The 20,738-nt window shown below is 38.3% G+C and overlaps 1 protein-coding gene across 2 annotated transcripts in view; it reads left to right on the top strand.

Moving 5' to 3' along the window:
• The window catches only part of nectin3b (nectin cell adhesion molecule 3b), a 68,558-nt gene that overhangs the window by 14,306 nt on the left and 33,514 nt on the right, over nt 1–20,738 (top strand). For both annotated transcript variants that reach the window (XM_051878249.1, XM_051878248.1), the window contains exons 2-3: nt 14,661–15,011; nt 18,334–18,633. In XM_051878249.1, coding sequence (XP_051734209.1) covers nt 14,661–15,011; nt 18,334–18,633 — 651 coding nt within the window. The remainder of the gene's footprint in view (nt 1–14,660; nt 15,012–18,333; nt 18,634–20,738) is intronic.

Genomic DNA, 20,738 nt, shown 5'->3' with positions numbered 1-20,738 from the left:
CCTGTATCGTGATACGTATCATATCGCCAGATTCTTGGCAATACACAGCCCATTATTATATATATATACAGTAGTGTATATAGTTTTATAACATGAAATTTATACTAATAATTCTGTACAGGCAAGAAGTTCATCATTATCGGTGCCATCCTTGAATCGATTTGATTTGGCACTTTCTCAGATTTGTTAGCAACTATTTTGTGTACTAAGGTTTGTGAAAATGAAGCATTCTTTCATATGACAGCATATGAAGAAATGCATTTACTACGGTATTTTAATTGTATTTATTTATTTTGCTATTTCCATTAGCATGTTTTGCCTCAAGTATGTAAAATGAATGCACCGTTCAGTTGATAGAAATATGCCCTATACCTCTGAGTCATTGTTTTTCTTTCAGGGAGTCTTCAACAGAAGGACTCAGTGAGATCAAACTGGCTCGTTCTCTCTCTTCATCATTCAAGTAAACTTATTGTATTCCAACATCCTCCGCATTGGCAAAGCTGAGTTGAATTTGTCTGTGCGCACATGTACCCACCCTCTCTCTTGTTTTCCTGGGATGTAGACTCTGAAAAGGGATTTTTTTAGGATGATACACTGGGCAAATATCCTAGACGTCAGAAAATCTCCCATAGGTTTAAACCTCTGTTTGTTTAGGAGGCCTTATTTGGAGCTCTGCTGCACCTACCACAGCGAGGAACTTGCATCTCCCACGCTCAAACATGGAATCGGCCCCCAAACCGCTCATTTCTCAGTCCCTCCCTGTCACAACACAAACTTGATGGGCCGACCTGAAAGCAGACTGTTTTGAAGCAAGAGTCCATCTGTCCCTTCAGAGACTTGTGGTCAGACAGATCCTTGAGACCCGCTTTGCCTTGTGTATTTGAATCTGTCCTCACCATGTTAATGCATCACAGAGTAGGATTTGAGCTTGAGATTGGAACCAGTCCTTTATATCAGATATGGATGAACTATGTAGAAACAAATGACCTAACCAGTCTGATCATAATATTGTACGAAATCACAGCTCTCTCATTTGGCATTTCGGCACTTCCTTGTTTAGACAACTGTTTTATTTCAAGACCTTGTGAGCTACATAGGCATAATTTTAAGGCATCATAGGCACGCTCCAGTCTCTAAGGCTTAGAATCTATAGGCAACTAAACTGTTGCCTTATAAGGTTTCTTGTTTTGTTCAAATTCTATGGCAGCATTCTACCGTTCAAAAGTTTGAGGTCCTTTAGATTTTTACATATTTTAGAAAAAAGTCTACTACGCGCAGGAAGACTGCATTTATTTTATCAAAAATACTTATTGTTATCAGTGTTAAAAACAGTTGTGCTGCTTTCCATATCTTTGTGGAAACTGAGATGGATTCTTTGGATTTTCAGGATTCTTTGAGTAGAAAACCGCTTTTTCTGTCACTTTTGATTGATTTAATGCATCCTTGCTGAATAAAATAATTTATTTATTTCAAAGAAAACCTTACTGACACTGAACTGTTGAATGGTAGTCTTTTATCCTTTTGCAGAGAAAGCAATCCCAGAATTCATTGTGGTGAGCTCAGTGTATAAAAAAAAAAATCCTGAGGGGAAAAAAAATGCACCATCTTTGATTTAAGAAATAACAAGTTCAGCCTAATTAAAATAGTTGGTCACACTTTAGTTTGGGCAACACACATTCACTATTAACTATGACTTTTGCCTCAAACTAATTTACTGCTTATTAATCGTTAAGTTTAGGCATGGGGTAGGATTAACAGTGCATTCACACATTTAAACGTTTCTCATTTACTTTGAATGGGTGACGTCATGCATTGCCGAATTGAATTGTGGGTTCTGGCATTGCTTGTGGCAGAAATTGAAAAATGTTAAACTTTTCAAGCACCAACGAAAAATGTTAAACTTTTCAAGCACCAACGCATCCGTACACTGGACAGCTTGAGAGCGTTTCGGCAGCGCAGCATTTTTTAAAATTTTATTTTATTTTTTATTTTTTTTCAGTTGAGAAGCTTTATGATACAGAATATCCGCGGAAGTGTTAATAGTATCTCATTTCACAGATGGTTTGTTTCTGTATTGTTTCTATATAAAAATGTCAATACAATGTAAAGTATTTGCTCTGGCTCTTGTTTTAAATAATTTTGTTCCATTATTATGCTTGTTGTTGTCATCTGTTGACGTTGTACAGCAGAATGTGGTGGTTAATCAGTGTTGTATTTGTCCCGCCCCTCCTCCACTGTGATTGGATGGCTAGGTAAAAAGTGCCAGTGATGAGCACTGTTTTTTTTTTTTTTTTCCTGCAGCAACTCTGAGCACTATTCATATTCTTTATCCTGGCTGAAGCACTTTTGTTTCAGTCTGTAAGAATAATATAATTACTGTTTAAAGTTAAAATTAAGATATTAATATTAATAAGGTGAGTCTGAGAGTCTTATGTTTATTTGAAAGTGATTTCACATTTCATGTTTGTATGAAGGCTAAATACAAATAAAAAGTGAATATTAATTTATTTGTACTGTTTTTATTTCTAAAACATTATATAGTTTTATAGGAGGAGGTTTCCTATACTTGGCAAATTCATTTTTCAGAAGTTGTAGGTACAGACGTCCATTGTAGGCGTTCTTGGCATTTTTTTTTCTGAGACATTTATATTGTTTATGTTGATATCGGAAATGTATTGTATCGACTGAAATCGAAAGAAATATATCGTGATATAAATTTTGGCCATATCGTCCAGCCCTACCTAGTGCAGACACTAACCAATTGCGTTCATGCTACACCAGAAAGTAATGTGATTGGTGGTTGACACTATGATGGTCGCGTCGGCACCAAGCTTCAACCACGCCCTTCATCAAGCGTCGATGCCGATGCCCCGTGTGAATGCAGCATCAGGGATGTAGAATATGGTCATGCAGAATAAGGCATTAAAATGTGCTTTATAAGTATTAATAAACAGCCAAAATGCTAGTAATATGCAAGCAAGCTAGCTAATAATGAGAATTGATCCCTAAAGTGTTACTGTATAGTTCTTAACTCTTTAGTGCCCTTTTTTTTTTTTTTTTTTTTTTTTTTTTTTAAATCGCACCATTAGTCATTAGTGTAGCAACATGCTAACATTAAACTCTGTTGAAATCAATTGTGATTTGAGCCTCCCATGTGGAACTTTATTTGTGTGCTGCGCAGAGATGCTGCCTGTGTTGAACTTTCCAAATTGGGCACTTATGAGGTTTTGTGTCTGTTAGGGTGCTGCCTATACATGCAGTGAGGCAACTTGGTGAGGTTTTGGAACAAAATGTATGTATTATTGCCCAGTGTGTGTAGCCTCTGTGAGAAGTTGCAGGGAATGAGGAAACAAGTTGGCTGGACAGCGGAAACAACCGGGACTTTCCCATACGAAAAGCATTTCTCCCGCTATTAGCAGCACACATTAAAGCTATGTTTCATTAATCTTCCTGTTGCTGCTGTTTGTTGAATGGTGTGCCGAGAGCCCAGGGAACAGCATTAAATTGGGATAGTTGATGGTGTGATTAGCAGTGTTTTGAAGTGGAGAAGGAAGGAAATCACTGTTCAGAGACCTCTAATGTTATCATGTGGAAAAAAGGGGTCTCGCAGGGAGTGTTGGGGTTGAGCGCACATGGGGTGCTCTGTAATTTGGCCCAGGAGAAATGAAGGGCTGGGCTGGTTTTTATTCAGACAGCCTCAGCTTTGATGTGAGTCACATCTAAATGTTGTACAGTTAAAGGATTAGTTCATGATTTACTCACCTTCAGGTCGTTCCAAACCCGTATGCTGTTTTTTTTCTTCAGTGGAACGCAAAAGGTATATATATATATATATTTTTTTTTTTTTGTTAGCATATTCTTAATGCAACTTTTCCATACAACAACAGTTTACTGATTTATATTATTTTATTATTATTATTTAATTATTTTAATTTTATTTTATTTAAATATAGTATTTATTGTATTAATTTATTTTATATTTGTTTGTTTGAACTTAATGGACATGGTAAAAATGAATTGCTGTTTTATGGAAAAGTGCTGCTTAAAGATTCTTTAAAAAAAGATGTATGTTCCATGGAAAAAATAAAAATTACATGACTGCAAATGATTAGTTTCATTTTTGTAAGAACTGTTTTTTTTTTTGTTTGTTTGTTTTTTTCCCACCGATATTATTACAATCAGAAAGACATCTGATTTTGGGACACATGATAAATTTCATGTTGAATACATTTGCCAGAATGTATTGATCTAGTCAAACGCATTCTTTTTTTTCTCCAAGGGTGCTTTCCTTTTTTTCCACCCCTTATATTCCTTTCACTCTGGTCTCATTTTAACCAGGCACATGGAATGATATTAGCCTCAGAGGGATGGAAAAGACAACCAAAGTAAAATGAAAACATTGGTTTCTTCTGCTGGAGCAAAACGCGAGCGTTAAGGTTTTGACGTAGGAGATGAGAAACGGCTATTTTTCCATTGCTGTTTTGACCATTAGAAAACAGTGGCTTGTGAATTGCGGCTCTGTGAGGTTGACTGATTAGAAGCCTGAGGAACAGAGACACTGTGACTCAGCATTAGAATATGACCTGGGCTGCTGCACTAGCCATTGTGCTGTTGCAGCTTTTCAGTCACGTGTCACAATCAGGGATTTTTACAGCAAAAAGGGCTGATTTTTGTGCCGTCACATCACAGTGACGATTTTGAGAAGCTTTGCTTTCATAATCTCACTTGGTTTTTGCAATGTCACCAATAAAACCTTCACGCAACTATCAGACTTTCTTCTAACATCACTCACAACATGGAGAAAATTTTGCTTTGTAGCATGTTTGCTATTCTGACACTTTTTTTTTTCTGACTTGTCCAATATGACAAGCTTCCTTTTAATTATAATTGAAACCAATTACTTCTGAAAATAATACCATAGCCATAGAAAATAATGCTCAACAAATGTATTTTAGGGTGCATGTGTAAGAATTTGTGGGGGTTCCTCATGCTATATTTGACTTCCGTCACACTTTTCTTTCCTCAGTCCCAGAAATTTTTGGTGCAACCACCTCCCCCTCACGCTGGCTGTTTGTGCTCATATCTGGTATATTCTGGCAGTCTCTTGGCCTCTTTGTGGTCTAGACTGGAGCTAGTGTGCTGCTTTCTGAAGGAGCCCTATGAGTCACTCTTCCCAAAACCACCATCTCTGTGTGAGGGCATCAGCCTCACTGCTGCCCTGAAGACATCACCGCTCGGACTGTCACAACACAGGCTTTCACACACGTTTTCAGTCTCTTAACACGCATTCCCGCTGGCCTCTCGCTTGGTAAGCCCCTGCACCAGAATGCTGTGAGGTGGCTCTGTTTTCTGTCATCAACTGTTAGCCGTTCTTTGAGAAACCAGCCTGCTGACAGCCAGTGAATTGCTGATTGTGTTAGTATTGCTCCAAAAGGGAAACTATAAAAGTGCAATATTTGTGTTCAATATTACAAGTAACTTCTAAAGCCATAGGTTTGTGAGAGAATTAAATTTTTCATTTAATTAATTTATATATAACACACATTACACATGTATATAGAAACCACTGGTTAAAAAAATGCTGAATCATTTAGAAACAAAACACCAGTGTGTTGATCGGAGACGCAAACATTTTGCTGTGGCTCTGTTAGGAACTGTTTTGGAGCAAAAGAGTCACTGTTGACAATATTGTTTCTACAATGTTTGTCACGTAATATTAGCTTAAATTTAACCATTTATTAACTGTTTCTTTATTAATTTCAGAGTTGTCAAAAGTACTGACTTCGGTACCAATCGGTACTGAAATTTTAAAAATGTGACTCTTTGAGCACTGTTGAGCGGGATTCGTAAACACCTCTGATCAGAGTCCTGCACGCGGGCGGGTACCCAACAGGTGGCCCGCCAAATTTTATGTAACGGGTGGAATAATATCTATGTGGTGGGTGCGGTGCGGGTGCGGGTGTGGGTCGGACGCGTGGTAGGCACGGGCGGACTGCGGGTCCAATAGCCAAGACTATTCCAACTTAATTCGGTGCATTTGACAGCTGCTTTCAAATGGTCCCGTGCTTATGTGTGTTCACTGCTCTGTCTGAAGACCGTTAAAGGCTTACAGCACGATATGCAGCGCTGAGCATTGTAGCCAATCGCACTGCATCTGATTGAAATATAGTGAAAGGGAGCGTGCTTTGCTCGCTTTGTGTATATAATATAGGCTATTCACAATTTGAATTAAAGTTTTAGAATATTTTTCACGCTGCTACAAAGAGGACCAGAGGACAGGTAAACACTGCTCAGTTTCAGAAGACACTACTGCGTTTAAATGCCGAGTGAATCTGCTAAAATATTTAGGCTACTAGCTTTAAGCTTACAGTTAAAAATAGGCCTACTAAAACATTCTTTGTTCTATTATTTTTACTTGTGTTGTTTAATGCAATGTTTAATTAAATGCAGTGACATTGAATGCCTATTGTTGGTTTTATTGCTTGTGTTAGGCTACATGTGAATTATGTTTGTCTAGCCTACCTTATGTAGAAGATTTAATGTGGGTGCAGGTCGGGTCGCGTTTTTTACGTCAAACGGGTCGGGTCGGGTACTGGCTAAAATTAGTGTTTTTGTCGGATGTCGGGTGTGGTGTTAATAACTGCGGGTGCGGGTTTATCAAACAGGACCCGTGCAGGACTCTGCCTCTGATTGGCCATTGTGTTGACGTGCTCATCAGATATGTCTGTGATTGGCTACAATGATCAATGCACGTCTGGAGTTTTTGAAAGCACACAGAAGTGTTTGAATTTGAAAGCGGGAGCGTTTGAAAACAGGCGTCTATCAGCGGACCGGTCCCGTGTGTATCCGTGTCAGCGCTCAGTGAAGAGCGTCATTGACTATTTACAACATTTTTGAAGCGTTGATCATTGTAGCCAATCACAGACATATCTGATGAGCGTGTGAACACAATGGCCAATCAGAGGTGTTTACGAATCTGCTCGACAGTGCTCAGAGCTTCACATTTTCACAAGTCAGTACTTTTGACAACTCTATATAAAGTTGACTCGTAGGACCAGTGGAATAGATCTTCACCTTCAAAAAAGTTTAGAAAACTTTCAGTGCACAAAATTCATAGGGATATGCCTGTATATTGTGCTTTTATGAAGAGCTTGGTCCGGCTATTTATCTTTTTCAGGGAAGCGGAGACTTATTTGAGGTCCCTGGTGCGTTCCTGCTGAGTGCTCAGGCCGCTGGAGATGCAGTGACCACATTTATGTGAAACCTGAAGCCACTTTTGTTGTTGCTGCTGCAACATACAAAAATGGTGTAACCCTTAACGTCAGTGCCTGTCATTGTCTTTATATGTACAGATTCACACACACAATTGTCATACGAACTTTAGCCCTATCCTGCACGCCTGCCGTTTCCTTTACACAACCTTGAGGTCTTCAATCACCCAAGTCTATTTTCATTCAGCATCTCCGGCCCTCTTTCAAGTGTCTGTGTCTGATGTGTGCAGATGCAGCCCTTTTAAACTACTGTCTCTGTCCAGAACACCTGTCCCCCTGTGCAACTTCACAGGCTCTTCCTCTACAGTCCCCCTATGGTCATTTATCATCATTGTGTCATATTTTGAAAGTAGGTTCTCCAAAAAGGTCAGAAGGTGGTAAAGTATTTTGTCACATACATGCAATTGAAAAGGTAGTAAAATGCATTTTACGCAGTTCCGGTCTGAGCTTATATTTTTAGTGAGAGTTGATCTTGTCCTGGTTGGAATTATTTATGAAGATTAAGTTTTGGATCGTTGTAACCTGACCTGAGGAGAGAATGTTTACAAAGGGGATGTAGCTTGTTTAATGACAAACTAATGGCTTTCTTCGTTTTTCTCTCTGCTTCCGCCTTCTCTTCCACCTCATGCATGGATATTAAGTTCGGTGAAGGAGATGTGGCAAAGTTAATCCCATCTGCTGAGTCATGGCAGAGGTGATAGCTCCATTGCGACCTGCCATGTGCAATGAATACAAACAGTCTTTGAGAGGGAAAATTGAACCCCGTCACCTCAGAGCACACAGACGTGCAGCCTCTCCCGCAGACACCCTCACATGCACCAACACACCTTGCAGGTAGATAGCGCGTGTGGGGGGAATAGCTGACTGTGGCAGAATAGAGAGCGAACCCTTCTGGGAGCTCAGTGTCCTTGCTGTCAGGACAGTTAACTTCCTGTACCGCTCTGACCTCTCAGGCGGTATGGATTTGTGTGTGTGGTGCAGTGACTGTGCTGTGGAGCATTCATGAGTTTGTATAATTCATGTTTATTACACCATTCAGAAATTTGTTCGGTGCACAGCTTTGTCTCTACTTATTTCATTCTCAGACTCTGAAGCAATTTTGTTAATAAAACACATTAGTCATTGGTGCATTTGGGAACATTTTGTTTGGCACATGTCACATTTTGGTGAAATTGTCTCCCGAGTATGTGGATAGGCATGCTGAAACTAGTCTTAAACATGCATGTTATCAGAAAATCTTATTTTTAGCTTAAAGGGTTAGTTCACCCAAAAATGAAAATTCTCGTTACTTACTCGCTCTCATGTCGTTCCACACCTGTAAGACCTCTGTTCATCTTCAGAACACAAATTAAGATATTTTTGATGAAATCCGATAGCTCACTGAGGCCTGCATTGACAGCAAGATAATTTACACTTTCAATGCCTAGAAAGCTAATAAAGACATATTTAAAACAGTTCATGTGACTACAGTGGTTCAACCTTAATGTTATGAAGCGACGAGAATACTTTTTGTGCGCCAAAAAAACAAAATGACAGCTTTATTCAACAGTGTCTAGTGATGGGCGATTTCAAAACACTGCTTCATGAAGCTTTGAAGCTTTACGAATCTTTTGTTTCGAATCAATGGTTCGGAGCGTAAAAGTCACGTGATTTCAGTAAACAATGCTCGTTACGTCATAAGTGTTTCAAAATTTCAATGGTTCGCATGACTGGCAGTTTGATTCACGCTCTGAATCACTGATTCGAAACAAAAGATTCGTAAAGCTTCGAAGCTTCATGAAGCAGTGTTTTGAAATCGCTTATCACTAGATATTGTTGAATAAAGGCGTTATTTTGTTTTTTTGGTGCACAAAAAGTATTCTCGTCGCTTCATAACATTAAGGTTGAACCACCGTAGTCACATGAACTGTTTTAAATATGTATTTAGTACCTTTCTGGGCATTTGAAACTGTAAATTAACTTGCTGTCAATGGAGGCCTCACTGAGCCATCGAATTTTTATCAAAAATATCTTAATTTGTGTTCTGAAGATGGACGAAGGTCTTATGGGTGTAGAACAAAATGAGGGTGAGTAATTATTGACAACATTTTCATTTTTGGGTGACTAACCCTTTAAACTTTGAAAAATCAAATAAGAGAGGGACAGAATAATTTCTTTTGGGAATTTTAAATGGGGGGAAAATGTTATATATTAAATTAAAAAGATAATATTAAATTAAAAAGATAAATATTAAATATATTACATATTAGCATTTAATGGTTTATTTTATAATATTGAGGATAAATTAATATGAGGATATTTTATATAATTTTTTTATATATAATCCTCAGCAACTTTAGAAGAGTGAATCTTCTAAAACTGTCAAAGAATCAAAAACTGTCAAGAAATGTTTGGGTCATATTTCACAATGTAAAATAAATTATAATTGATTAATTTTCTTTTGTTTTTGTTGTAAAATATGAGCCAGACAATGCTTTCTCAGGTCCCTCTGTATATTGCTTGTTATTTCATCACAGACGGGCCAAAGTGTGTACTTTTGCTCCACTAGTGGCACCAAACAGAATTGTAATTGGAAATATGGTTTGCAAGGCTGCAAAAGAATCGTCTTTAAGTTTAGGTTTTGGTCATAAATGTTAAAAAAAAAGCTCAAATGGAGTCTATATGTAAAGTGGTTCGGGCTGAATTAATAGTAAGAATGTAATTCATAGCTTAGCAGAATGTTTAAAGACACATCAGACATCAGTACAGTGCTTCGTGTTGACTGCTTTTGTATTGACTATCTATATTGCTTTGATCTTAAGGTGATGTGTATCCAATCAGCCCAATGAGTGACTGTATTTGATCCAAGCAGGAACCTTGTGGCTTTGTTTGTTATGAACCCAGTGATTTAAGGACAGAGAGGTCTGCATTTTGTCATTCCTGGTGACTCAGTGGCCTAAAATGCCTTAGTTTAAATGCTGACGGCATAAAGTTAGTCAACATTTACAGCCTGAAATCCTCCAGATCATTTCCTCGCTTGCTCATCCATTCCTGTGAGGTCATCTTTTGGCTTTGCTAACCTACTGGCGCAGATAAAGATATAACTTCTTCCAAACTTCCTTTATGATTCTTATTTGCCACATTTATTGTCACTTTTATTTTTACTCTTATTCCTCCTCTTCCAGTCACAATGAGGATGTGCTGTTGAGACAAAAGAGGGAGGGTCGTTGCTGGCAAGACAAACGCTCCGGCGGAATGTTTAGAGTCTGTTGCCAAGCAATACGGCGGGTTTTGATTTACGATTACATCTTCCGACCGGCAGCTTGTTGCAATTAGCGTTGTCGTTTGAGAGGCTGAGTGAGTGAGCGGGTGGGTGTGTGCATACAGTATTTCTGTTTATTTGACTGAAAATGCTCCAGCATTCTCTTCACAAGATCTTCACTGATCTTTCACACCGCCAGTTGCGTTTAACATTTATCTGTTCCCTCTGTTTTTTTAAACTTTTCTTTTCTATCTATTACAGATTCCATGTTTTCCTCTGAGCTGGTCACTATATAACATGGATGGTCTTTAAGGGAATGGCGAAGAATGCAGATTAAATCCAGATATTTAGTTTTGTTTGAAGTGTTGCTCTAACTGGACCAAAGCGACGTGGTTGCATGAGGGGCTGGTTTTAATTCTCAGATTCAGGTCAGCAATCGGCCAGCCATTATACATGAATATGTTTGTGTGGAGAAGATGGCTTTCTTTAAGGGTCTTCTTCAGCTTAAACTTGGGGTTCCTTTGACGAAGAGCATCTCTGACAGATCATAATGTGTTTATGCTGTTAAAGCTTTGTTCACTAGGCAACAACCCTAGAACAACAGATTGTTTGGTTTGATGTGAATCCGAGATGAAACTTATTGTGTACATCTTATTCATTGAAAACTCCTGATAGGATTGAATTTATTAACAAAATTTGATATTGTGTATCAATACTAAATCTGATGCCTCAGATTAACACCTTCAGACGATGTTGAAAAGAAACCGGGATTGTCTGTAAATACTAACTAACCCTTTAAATACAAAACCAGTTGATTTAATCATCTTTTTTTTTTTATGCGTTCAGTTTCTTTTTAAGATATTGGTTTGCAGATTAACAGCACGTTGTACTGAAATTTGCTAAATGATATTGTACTGTAGTAAATTGTTGGTGCTGTGGTACTGCTGCACACTCCAGCAGATGATTGGTGTGCTGTTGATGTGGGAATCCAGAGAATATCCTCCCAGATGATTTTAATTCCATCATCTCCCAAAAGAACACAATGATTTGCCTCCGTCGCCACATCTTAGAGAACACATGCGACTTTGCTGTATGTTTGCGTGTGTATGTGTACGTGGATTCAGATGCTGCGGGCTGTCTGGGTGTAATAAGACACACAGGTTGTCCTCATGTGGCCTTTGTTGTTTCTTTGGCATCTTTTAGCGCTTGTCTCTCTCTCTGTCTCGTCTCGACTCTCAGTCTCGTCCGCACGCTCCCCTTTTGCACTCATTTCACACACACGCAAACCCTATTTCAAACATAATTAAGCTTTTGTTCAGCAAATGGAAAGAGGAAAAAATGATGACGGGCTGAGCGATGGAAGGTAGGCAAACGGGAAGAAAGAGAAGGAGGTAGGGAGGAGAACAGTCAGAGTTTTTGTGGTGAATGCCCATGTTGTTCCTATTTTAAAGCCCTATGGGCCTAATAGCTGAACAGACCAGCGTTTTGCCGGTCAGCCATTGTTCTGTACACCATCAAATCAGCCTGATTTTAGTTGTTGTTGTTTGTTTTTTTTTTCTCTAGTCTGCTTCAACTCCATTGTTCCTGACCCACTTTTAGATTTTTATTTTAGAATCAAGAGTTTGACGTTTAAATTTTTTGCTCTTTCCTCAGTGAACTTAAGGTGACTGTTACACCGTGAACAAGAGACATCCAAAAGAGTCAGAGCACAAACACTGACCAACTTGAGGTTAGAGTTCAGGAACAGTGAAATGAAAATAAAATAAAACAAATTCATTGGTATAAAAAATATCCCTGTATGTGTTATTTTAAAATTATTTAAAGGCACAATATGTAAGATTTTTGCAGTAAAATATCCAAAAACCACTAGGCCAGTGTTATATATTTTGTTCAGTTGAGTACTTACAATATCTCAAATGTTTCCAACTATTTGTAAATTGTGAGAAAATCGCAATTTTAAAGTCCCCCTGAAATCAAAATTTACGTTTTTTAGCTTTAGTATGAATATGTTAGCCTTAATGTTATGAATTAAGCTGGTGTGTTCCAAAACAATGACAAAATTTGCATTTAGGAGATATAAGCATTCAAAACTTATCACTTCTGCTAAAATGGATCACAGATTTTCATGACATCACATCGCACTTCAACTTCTCATTAAATCTTCTGTCCAATCAAATGCTCTCCAGAATTTGAAGTCCCGCCCCCTCCTACACTCTCAACAGACACTGAAGCTGCGGCTGAAATCGGTCATTTGTTCACACATTTACTAGTTTCTACATGGTAAATGGTACATAGTGCACTATATAGAGAATAGGGAACAATTCAGACAGTGTAAATAAGCTTTCCATTGATGCAAATGAAGTCCGTTTTCGCGTCAGTATAATGTGAACCACCGCAGCGTGAGCACAGTCTGCTCTGGCCCAGGGACACGAGAGCACAGAGCAGATCATATCCGCGAGTCGGCTCAGACCACAGAAGGTATCAGACCCAATTAAATTCTGCACAGAATGCTGTATTTTAAAGTGATATAGAGGAGATTAGGAGGATAAACGGTTAGATATTAAAAGGAAACAGAGGTTTTACTGAGTTTAATGGCTCTGGCCGAGCTGTGATATAAATGAAACACTATTGGCTGTTTTAAAAAAAGGGGCGGGGCTGTTCTATATATCGCCCTGTCTTCCCGTTTCAGCTGAAATTACATCAACACTCTAATGCTGTGCGTTCAAGACACTTCAGCGGGCCTTTAACCAAGGCTCCGGGACGTGTCCGGGAGTAGCCTGTCAATGGCGTCCTATCCGCGTTACCCTCGGTTTCCGGTTTTATTTTGTAGAAACCAAAGACGCTTTAATATATATTACATGTTTTATTAGACAAGGGAACAACTGTTTGGTTACATTTAGAGACAGAAAACGAATTATTGTTATATAGCTCAACACGTTTAGTTTTATTGTTTAAATCTAGTTTTCTTGATTTTTCCGAGAGTACCATGCTTTTACCATGCCTCAGAGAAAAACACTATTTTGTCAAGTAATACAGCATTTTCTCCATCATACAATACACGTTTTAAATTTAATTGCATGCCATTTATCAGCACAAGCCATCCAGCATTTATTTATGATTACTAGCAACGTTACTAGTAACGTTATAACATCATTTTTTAACACAGTCAAATGTATCTAATATGATAAAACAGCGCTGCGTTACCTCATACGCTTGACCGGAAGAAGGGGAAGCGGCGACTGCAGCATAATAAAAGTTCCACTGCTCGCTCCGCTTCATACTACAGTAACGTTAATAATCTCACCCATGAACCCGAGTCCCGTCCCGATTCATTTCCACTGGCTGTGAAGACGACATCTCCCAAGATTCTGCGCTCCAGCTCTGCGTCAAGCTACGTCTTTGTTTTGAATAGGCGACCTCTAGCGGTGAAAAATCTAAATATTGTAGCTTTAATAGTTGCACAATTACGCGTTTTACACAGCTGCAGATATATAATATGCAGTTATACAATATGTAGTACTACATAAAGACAACATAAAATTGTATTTTTGTATTTTATATTTTTCCAGATTATGTACTAGTTTAGTTAAATACAATTCATTGTATAAGGAATTTGCGTTTCAAAGGGAAAAAAAAGATTGTTCCAGTTGAATGGAATCCAGTTTAATAGAATGTTTCTCTCTCTCTCTCTCTCTCTCTTTCTCTCTCTCTCTCTCTCTCTCTCTCTCTCGCTCTCGCTCTCGCTCGCTCGCTCGCTCTGACTCCATTGTTCCTGACCCATTTTTAAGCTTTTATTTTAGAAATCAGAGTTTTTGCTGTAAATCAAATGTTAGGAATAATTTTTGTCTCCCTCCAGCACAATAAAACGTATTTTATTTATTTCTTTTACAGCACAGCAAATTACACCAGCTAACCGGTGTGGTATCCGTCTCCTTCTCAGACGTCTCAGCATTAGGGATTTTTTTTTTTTTTTTTTTTTTTTTTTTGGAATTAGGAGCTGTGCTAAGAGACCTTGGCGTCTGATTGATTGGAGCTTGAACGGGATAAAAACAGATTTGTCAGTTGAAATGGTGGACAAGTGCTCAAGAGCTCTTTTCTGCAGCTGCTCAATTGTCCTGACTAACAGTGTCTTCATTTCTTTCCCCTAGGGGTAGTGTATGGCAGTCAGGTGGTTGTCCCCCCTAAGGTGAATGCTGTGTTGGGAAAGAACGTCACCCTCAGCTGCAGGGTGCAGGTGGACACGAACCTCAGCCTGACACAGAGCTCCTGGGAGAGGAAGCTGCCCACTGGATGGGTGACTCTGGCCGTGTACAACCCCATGTTCGGCATCTCCATCCCGCCTGAATATGAGCGACGCCTGTCCTTCCGCTCGCCCTCTATGCATGACGCCACCATCGTGCTGGAAGATGTGGGTTTCGCTGACATCGGCTTGTACACCTGCAAGGTTGCCACCTTTCCGCTGGGTAACACACAGGCCTCCACCACCGTCAGCGTGCTAGGTAACAAGAGACCGCGTATGTGTGTGTTTTTGCAGTCTGATTAGGTTAGATTATGCACTCATAGCGTGGTGCTTGTGTATTAATGCTAAAGTGCCGTGACGAACCTTTTGCATGTGTGCGGTCGACAAACAAAGAAAGGCGTGCGAGTGGATGCGCATCACAGCTGCTGATTTGTGTAAGTGGGCAAGTATGCAGTGTGTGTGCGAAAGGGTGGAAAAACATTAAGAGCAACTCCAGGGCAGGAATGAAAGCTGTGTTTTGGGAGACCATCCAGCTCTTTCAGAGAACATGGTGATGTTTAAACTCTCTTCCTCCACCAAACCCCCAAAGCCATCTGCTCTGCTAAACACAGATACAACTGAACGAAGCGGTGTGCTTTTGTTATCTGGGTGTACAAGAGACGACAAGAGGAAACTTACAAGCACAGTGCTTTATGTTAGGTATATCAATTATGTATTGCACTATGGAGGCATGAGGAGAGTCGCTGTTTTTTCTGTGAGCTGAAGATGAAGGTTACACAGTGAACATCATCAGCCCCTTTAGGAATAGGCTTCAGCAACAATGAAATGAAAATAAAACATTTTTTTTAACAGAATCCCATTGAAGAAAGACCCATCAAAGTATCCTGAAAAAAGTATTTCCACATAAATGTAAGGCAGCAAAACTGTTTTCAACATTGATGATAATAAAAATAGCAATAATAAATGTTTCTTATTCAGCAAATCAGCATATTAGAATGATTTCTGATGGATCATTTGACTGAAGACTGGAGTAATGATGCTGAAAATTAAGCTTTGTCATCACAGGAATAAATTACATTTTTTAATTTATTAAAACATTACAATTTAAAATAATTGTTTTCTAATATTTTACAATATTACTGTTTTTACTGTATTTTTGAATAAATAAATGCAGCCTTTGTGAGCATAAGAGACTTTTCAAAAACATTAAAAAATTTGTATTGTTTCAACTTTTGACACACACACACACACACACACACACACACACACATATATATATATATATATATGTGTGTGTGTGTGTGTTTATTTATTTTTTATATTTAATTATTTATTTTATATTTTTATTTATTTTTATTTTTTATTTATTTTTTAAATAAATGCAACCTTGGTGAGCATAAGAGACTTCAAAAACATAAATTTGTCGTTTCATAACTTTTGACACTCTCTCACACACACACACATATATATATATTATTTATTTATATACACACAATATACACATTTATTTTATTTATTTTTATTTATATTTTATTTTATTTTATTTATTTTTTTATTTATTTAATTATTTATTTTTATTTTGTATTTATTTTTTTAAATAAATGCAGCCTTGGTGAGCAATGGTGACACACACACACACACACATTTATTTATTTTATTTTTTTTTTTTTTTTTTAATAAATGCAGCCTTGGTGAGCATAAGAGACTTTTCAAAAACATTACAAATTTGTATCGTTTCAAAACTTTTGACACTCTCACACACACACACACATATATATATTATTTATATACACAAAATATACACTTATTTATTTATTTTTATTTAATTTTTATTATTTTTTATTTTTATTTATTTTTTTATTTATTATTGTTTTTTAATATTTTTTATTTATTTTTTATTTATTAAGTTTTTAAACAATATAAATTTTTAGATGGATGGATGGATGGATGGATGGATAGATATCTACTGTATAAAAGTGAAAATGAAGGGGCTGTAGTAGCCCTACAGAAACAGAGCACCCATAAGATGAAGCAGTCTAGTACTGACGTATGCTGCACACATCCAGTGTAGATGTAGTGTTAGAGTAATAAATGACAAGCAGACTGACAAGTTGAGTGAAGGTTCGTAAAGCACAGGAAAAGATAAATTGAAAAAGATGATGTCATAGATAAAATGAGCAGTGCAATTGGAGGAAAATCGGAACGTAAATGAGAGCAGAGACGAACGGGGACTGAGTGCTTTAATAAAAGGAGAGATGGGGGGGGGTGCAGGAGGATGGAAAGTGGTGAAGTGAGAGAGCAGGAACGAGGGAGGAAGGGAACACGCGCCGGAGCTATAATTAGATCAGGAGGAATGTTGCGTGTGTGTGCGCACGCTGAGACAGGAGTGTATGAGTGTGGGAAAGATGCCTGCTGCTTTTGGGATCCACTGCACTTTAGGGTCAAGGATGTCATTGCGAGGTCCTGTTGAATTCGTTGTTTAAAGTGACATGAGATTTGCCGCACACACGGGCACACAGTCACAGGCACTTATGACGTGTCACTCACCACCACACACCAGTGGATCGTTGAAGGTGCGACGACCACAGCTGCTACTGTTGTCTCTGAAGGTCAGCTGCCAATGTTAATACTTCACAAGATGAGAAGAGAAAGAAACTCATGGCAGAGGGAGAAACAAAGGCTAGTCAATGAGTATCGATGCATTCGGTACACATCCCTTGACTTCTGCAAATTAATATTTATCAAATAGGGCAGAGTATCGACAACTACCTCATAATATGATGCATATTGTGATGCTCTTTTGAGGGGAGTTCATAGTATTACTGTAGTTTTGATTAAAAAAAAAATTCACCTGAGCATAAGAAACTTCTTTAAGAATCTTACTGACCCCAAACTTTTAAACAGCAGTGTGTCAATATATGATTTGTATTAGCATAGCCCTTCTTGACTTAGTGGGCCTCCTTTGTCGCAGAGCCCAGGACAACGTTCCCATTCGTCTCCCACCGTTGATGACACTGAGTGGAGGAACGGAAGGGGAGAGCGGCCCACACATGTTAAGTTTCTGTCAGCCGCTGCAGAGGCAAAGCTCAGTTTTCCAGTCCTGAACACTGCTGGATTCATCACGGCTTGCACACGCCCGAGCCCCGCCCCTTCTGCCATGTAAACTGGATAAGCCATTAAAACAAATAATTTCATCTTCTCTGGAAAAGCACTTAGTGCTCTCTGATGAGAAACCGAGGCTGCCCTCAGCCGGTAGTTACCATAGAGGATTTTTTTTTTTTTTTTTTTTTTTCAGTCCGATAAGTCTTTCATTTCTTCTCAAAGAAAATCTAATTATTCTCTCAGTCATGCTTATCAGTTTATGAATTTATTGGCTGTGGTACCAGAGCGATTCTTGATGCTGAGGGAATTAGCTTTTATTTAGCTTTGTACTCTTGTCTGAATGGATTTCCTTTAGCTCAGTTCATCATTTTGATACATCTTTCAAGTAATCGCGTGAGCATGTCTCCTCACATTAAAGCGCAGAATTAAACACAAGCAGTGTGGTACATTTAACTCAAATATATCTCTCTCTGTCTTAGTGGAGCCGAAGGTGTATGTCTCGGCCGGATCTTCCGCTCTGATCGACGGTGGCAATGAAACCACGGTGGCCACCTGCATCGCCGAGAGGGCGCGGCCCCCTGCTGAAGTCTCCTGGGAGACGAATCTGTATGGCACGTCTGAGGCCCACATGCAGGACGATGCCAACGGCACCACTACGACCCAAGTGCACTACACCTGGCAGCCCTCCCGTCACTCCCAAGGACACACGCTAACATGTGTGGTGAAACATCCCGCTCTGCAGAGTGACTTCAGGATACCCTATATTGTCAACGTACAGTGTGAGTATCCGATAAACCATTTATTTTGAGTGTGAAGAGAGTGCGCACATGATTCTACAACCCGAATTCCGGAAATGTTGGAACGCTTTTCAAAATTTCTTGCTTTTTCAGCCATTTGTTGCCCCCGTGCCAACTTTTTTGAGACCTGTAGCAGGCATCAAATTTGAAATGAGCTCATTTAGTGGATAAAAGTGTAAAATTTCTCCGTTTAAACATTTGTTATGTTATCTATGTTCTGTTGTGAATAAAATATTGGCTCATGTGATTTTGAAAGTCTTTGTTTTTATTTTTATTCAAATTTAAAAAAAAAAAAAAAAAAAACGTCCCAACATTTCCGAAATTCAGGTTGTAATTTAATTTTTATTGATTTGAGCAAATTTACCAGACATAAAAGTTCCTTACTGTCAGCTTCGGTTCTTTTTATTATTTCTTTTATTTCTTTTGAATAGAATAGAATAGAATAGAATAGAATAGAATAGAAAAGTTTCTATTAGAGAGCATTATTGTGTTATGGCCACTATTTTAAAAGAACCTCATGGAAAATGTTTTTCTTATTGAAATTTATACCTTAAATGTTTTGATTTATATTTTATATATAAATCTCTTTCAGAGTGTCTCTGTAGTTTTTAACTGAAATTTATAATTTTTTTAAATACTTTTGCAATTTTTTAAAAATGATTTTTCACAAGAAATGCAATTTAAAGTTTACTGTACTTCAGTTGGTATCCCCACAGCAGTTTTTTTGTGTTAATTTAGTATATATTTGGTAAATAAATAGCAGTTGAACTGCATATTTTGGTCATTTTTGGTAAAAATTATAAATGAACCTTTTTCATATTATTCAATGAGTAAGCATTAATTGAGAAAGATTGTCTGTTGTAAGGAAAGTGTATATCCAAATTAAATGGAAACTGGCTGATTCACAAACATATCGAGAGATTGTGAATCAGAGTGAGGTGAAATCTGGACATCTGTTTGGACACTCAGCCTTAGAGCATCTTTTTTTCACTTGCCAACATCACTTGCATCAGGTTAAAAAACCTGTTTAGCCTGTGAAACCATGTATCCTTAAGCTTATTTACTCGCAAAAGCCAAATTTAACACTTATTTGATACTCGTTCCTGTGTACGTGCAAGCCTGTTTGCTTTACCTAGCACAACAAACCCAAAGTAGCTTCTCCATGAAGACTTCACAGTAACTGATGTTTTTTTTTTTTTCTATACTAAGTCAAAGCAGTCAGATTTATGTCCAGAGCCCACATCTGTTTTCCATATCACCCCAGTGCGGTAACTATCCACATGACATGATGTCTTGATGCTGTCTTGTGCGTGATGGAGCTAAAAGCCCTTTCACTAGGACACAGTCCTTAAGGTTTCATGGACTTATAATGAATAAGGGTATTGATGCTTCAGACAAAAGATTTATCAGCGTCATTTAATGATTTCTGCACACAGACCTCTAAGCACCATTGAGCAGTGAAGAAGGCGTGTAAGTGTGTATCTGCAGTGGGTGGCGAGTGCGTAAGCACAGATGTCTCTTAAATGAAATATAGATGTAGCGGTGAGGGGCAGGTACAGGAAGCAGCCGGTGAAGGGAGTATGGGAAGGGAGAGGTCACATCAGTCATGGGACGGCGCTCCAGCGCTCGATGGGGGCTGTAGTCACGAAAGCTCCTTTCATTCATTTTCCATCAATCTTTTTCATCTCATTTGGTCTACATGACATCTTAATTCAGCACGCTCACTTAAAGAACTTTAAAGAGCTTTTCTAAAGGCACAAATCAATACAGTGTCCATTGTCTTTGTAAGTGGTCTTGTACATTTCTGGTCAGTCCTAATGGTGAATTATGTTGCTTTACTATATATATATATATATATATATATATATATATATATCATTTTTTTTTTTTTTTTAATCCAAATTATATGCTTTCTAGCATGAGAATGCCCTGTCCCCAATACATAACACCTACAGTAGCAGGTAGCAAATCATGATTTATGGCTCTGATGTAACTAAAGCCTATTGGGTATTTAAAAAAAGGGACCTTTGATATGTCCTGCCAAATCTTACTGTTTCAATAGGAGATGCGTTGACACAGAACCAGAA

Source organism: Ctenopharyngodon idella, chromosome 21, assembly GCF_019924925.1.
Source record: "Ctenopharyngodon idella isolate HZGC_01 chromosome 21, HZGC01, whole genome shotgun sequence".
In the NCBI taxonomy this organism is placed as follows: domain Eukaryota; kingdom Metazoa; phylum Chordata; class Actinopteri; order Cypriniformes; family Xenocyprididae; genus Ctenopharyngodon; species Ctenopharyngodon idella.
This window is presented reverse-complemented; position numbering and strand designations above follow the sequence as displayed.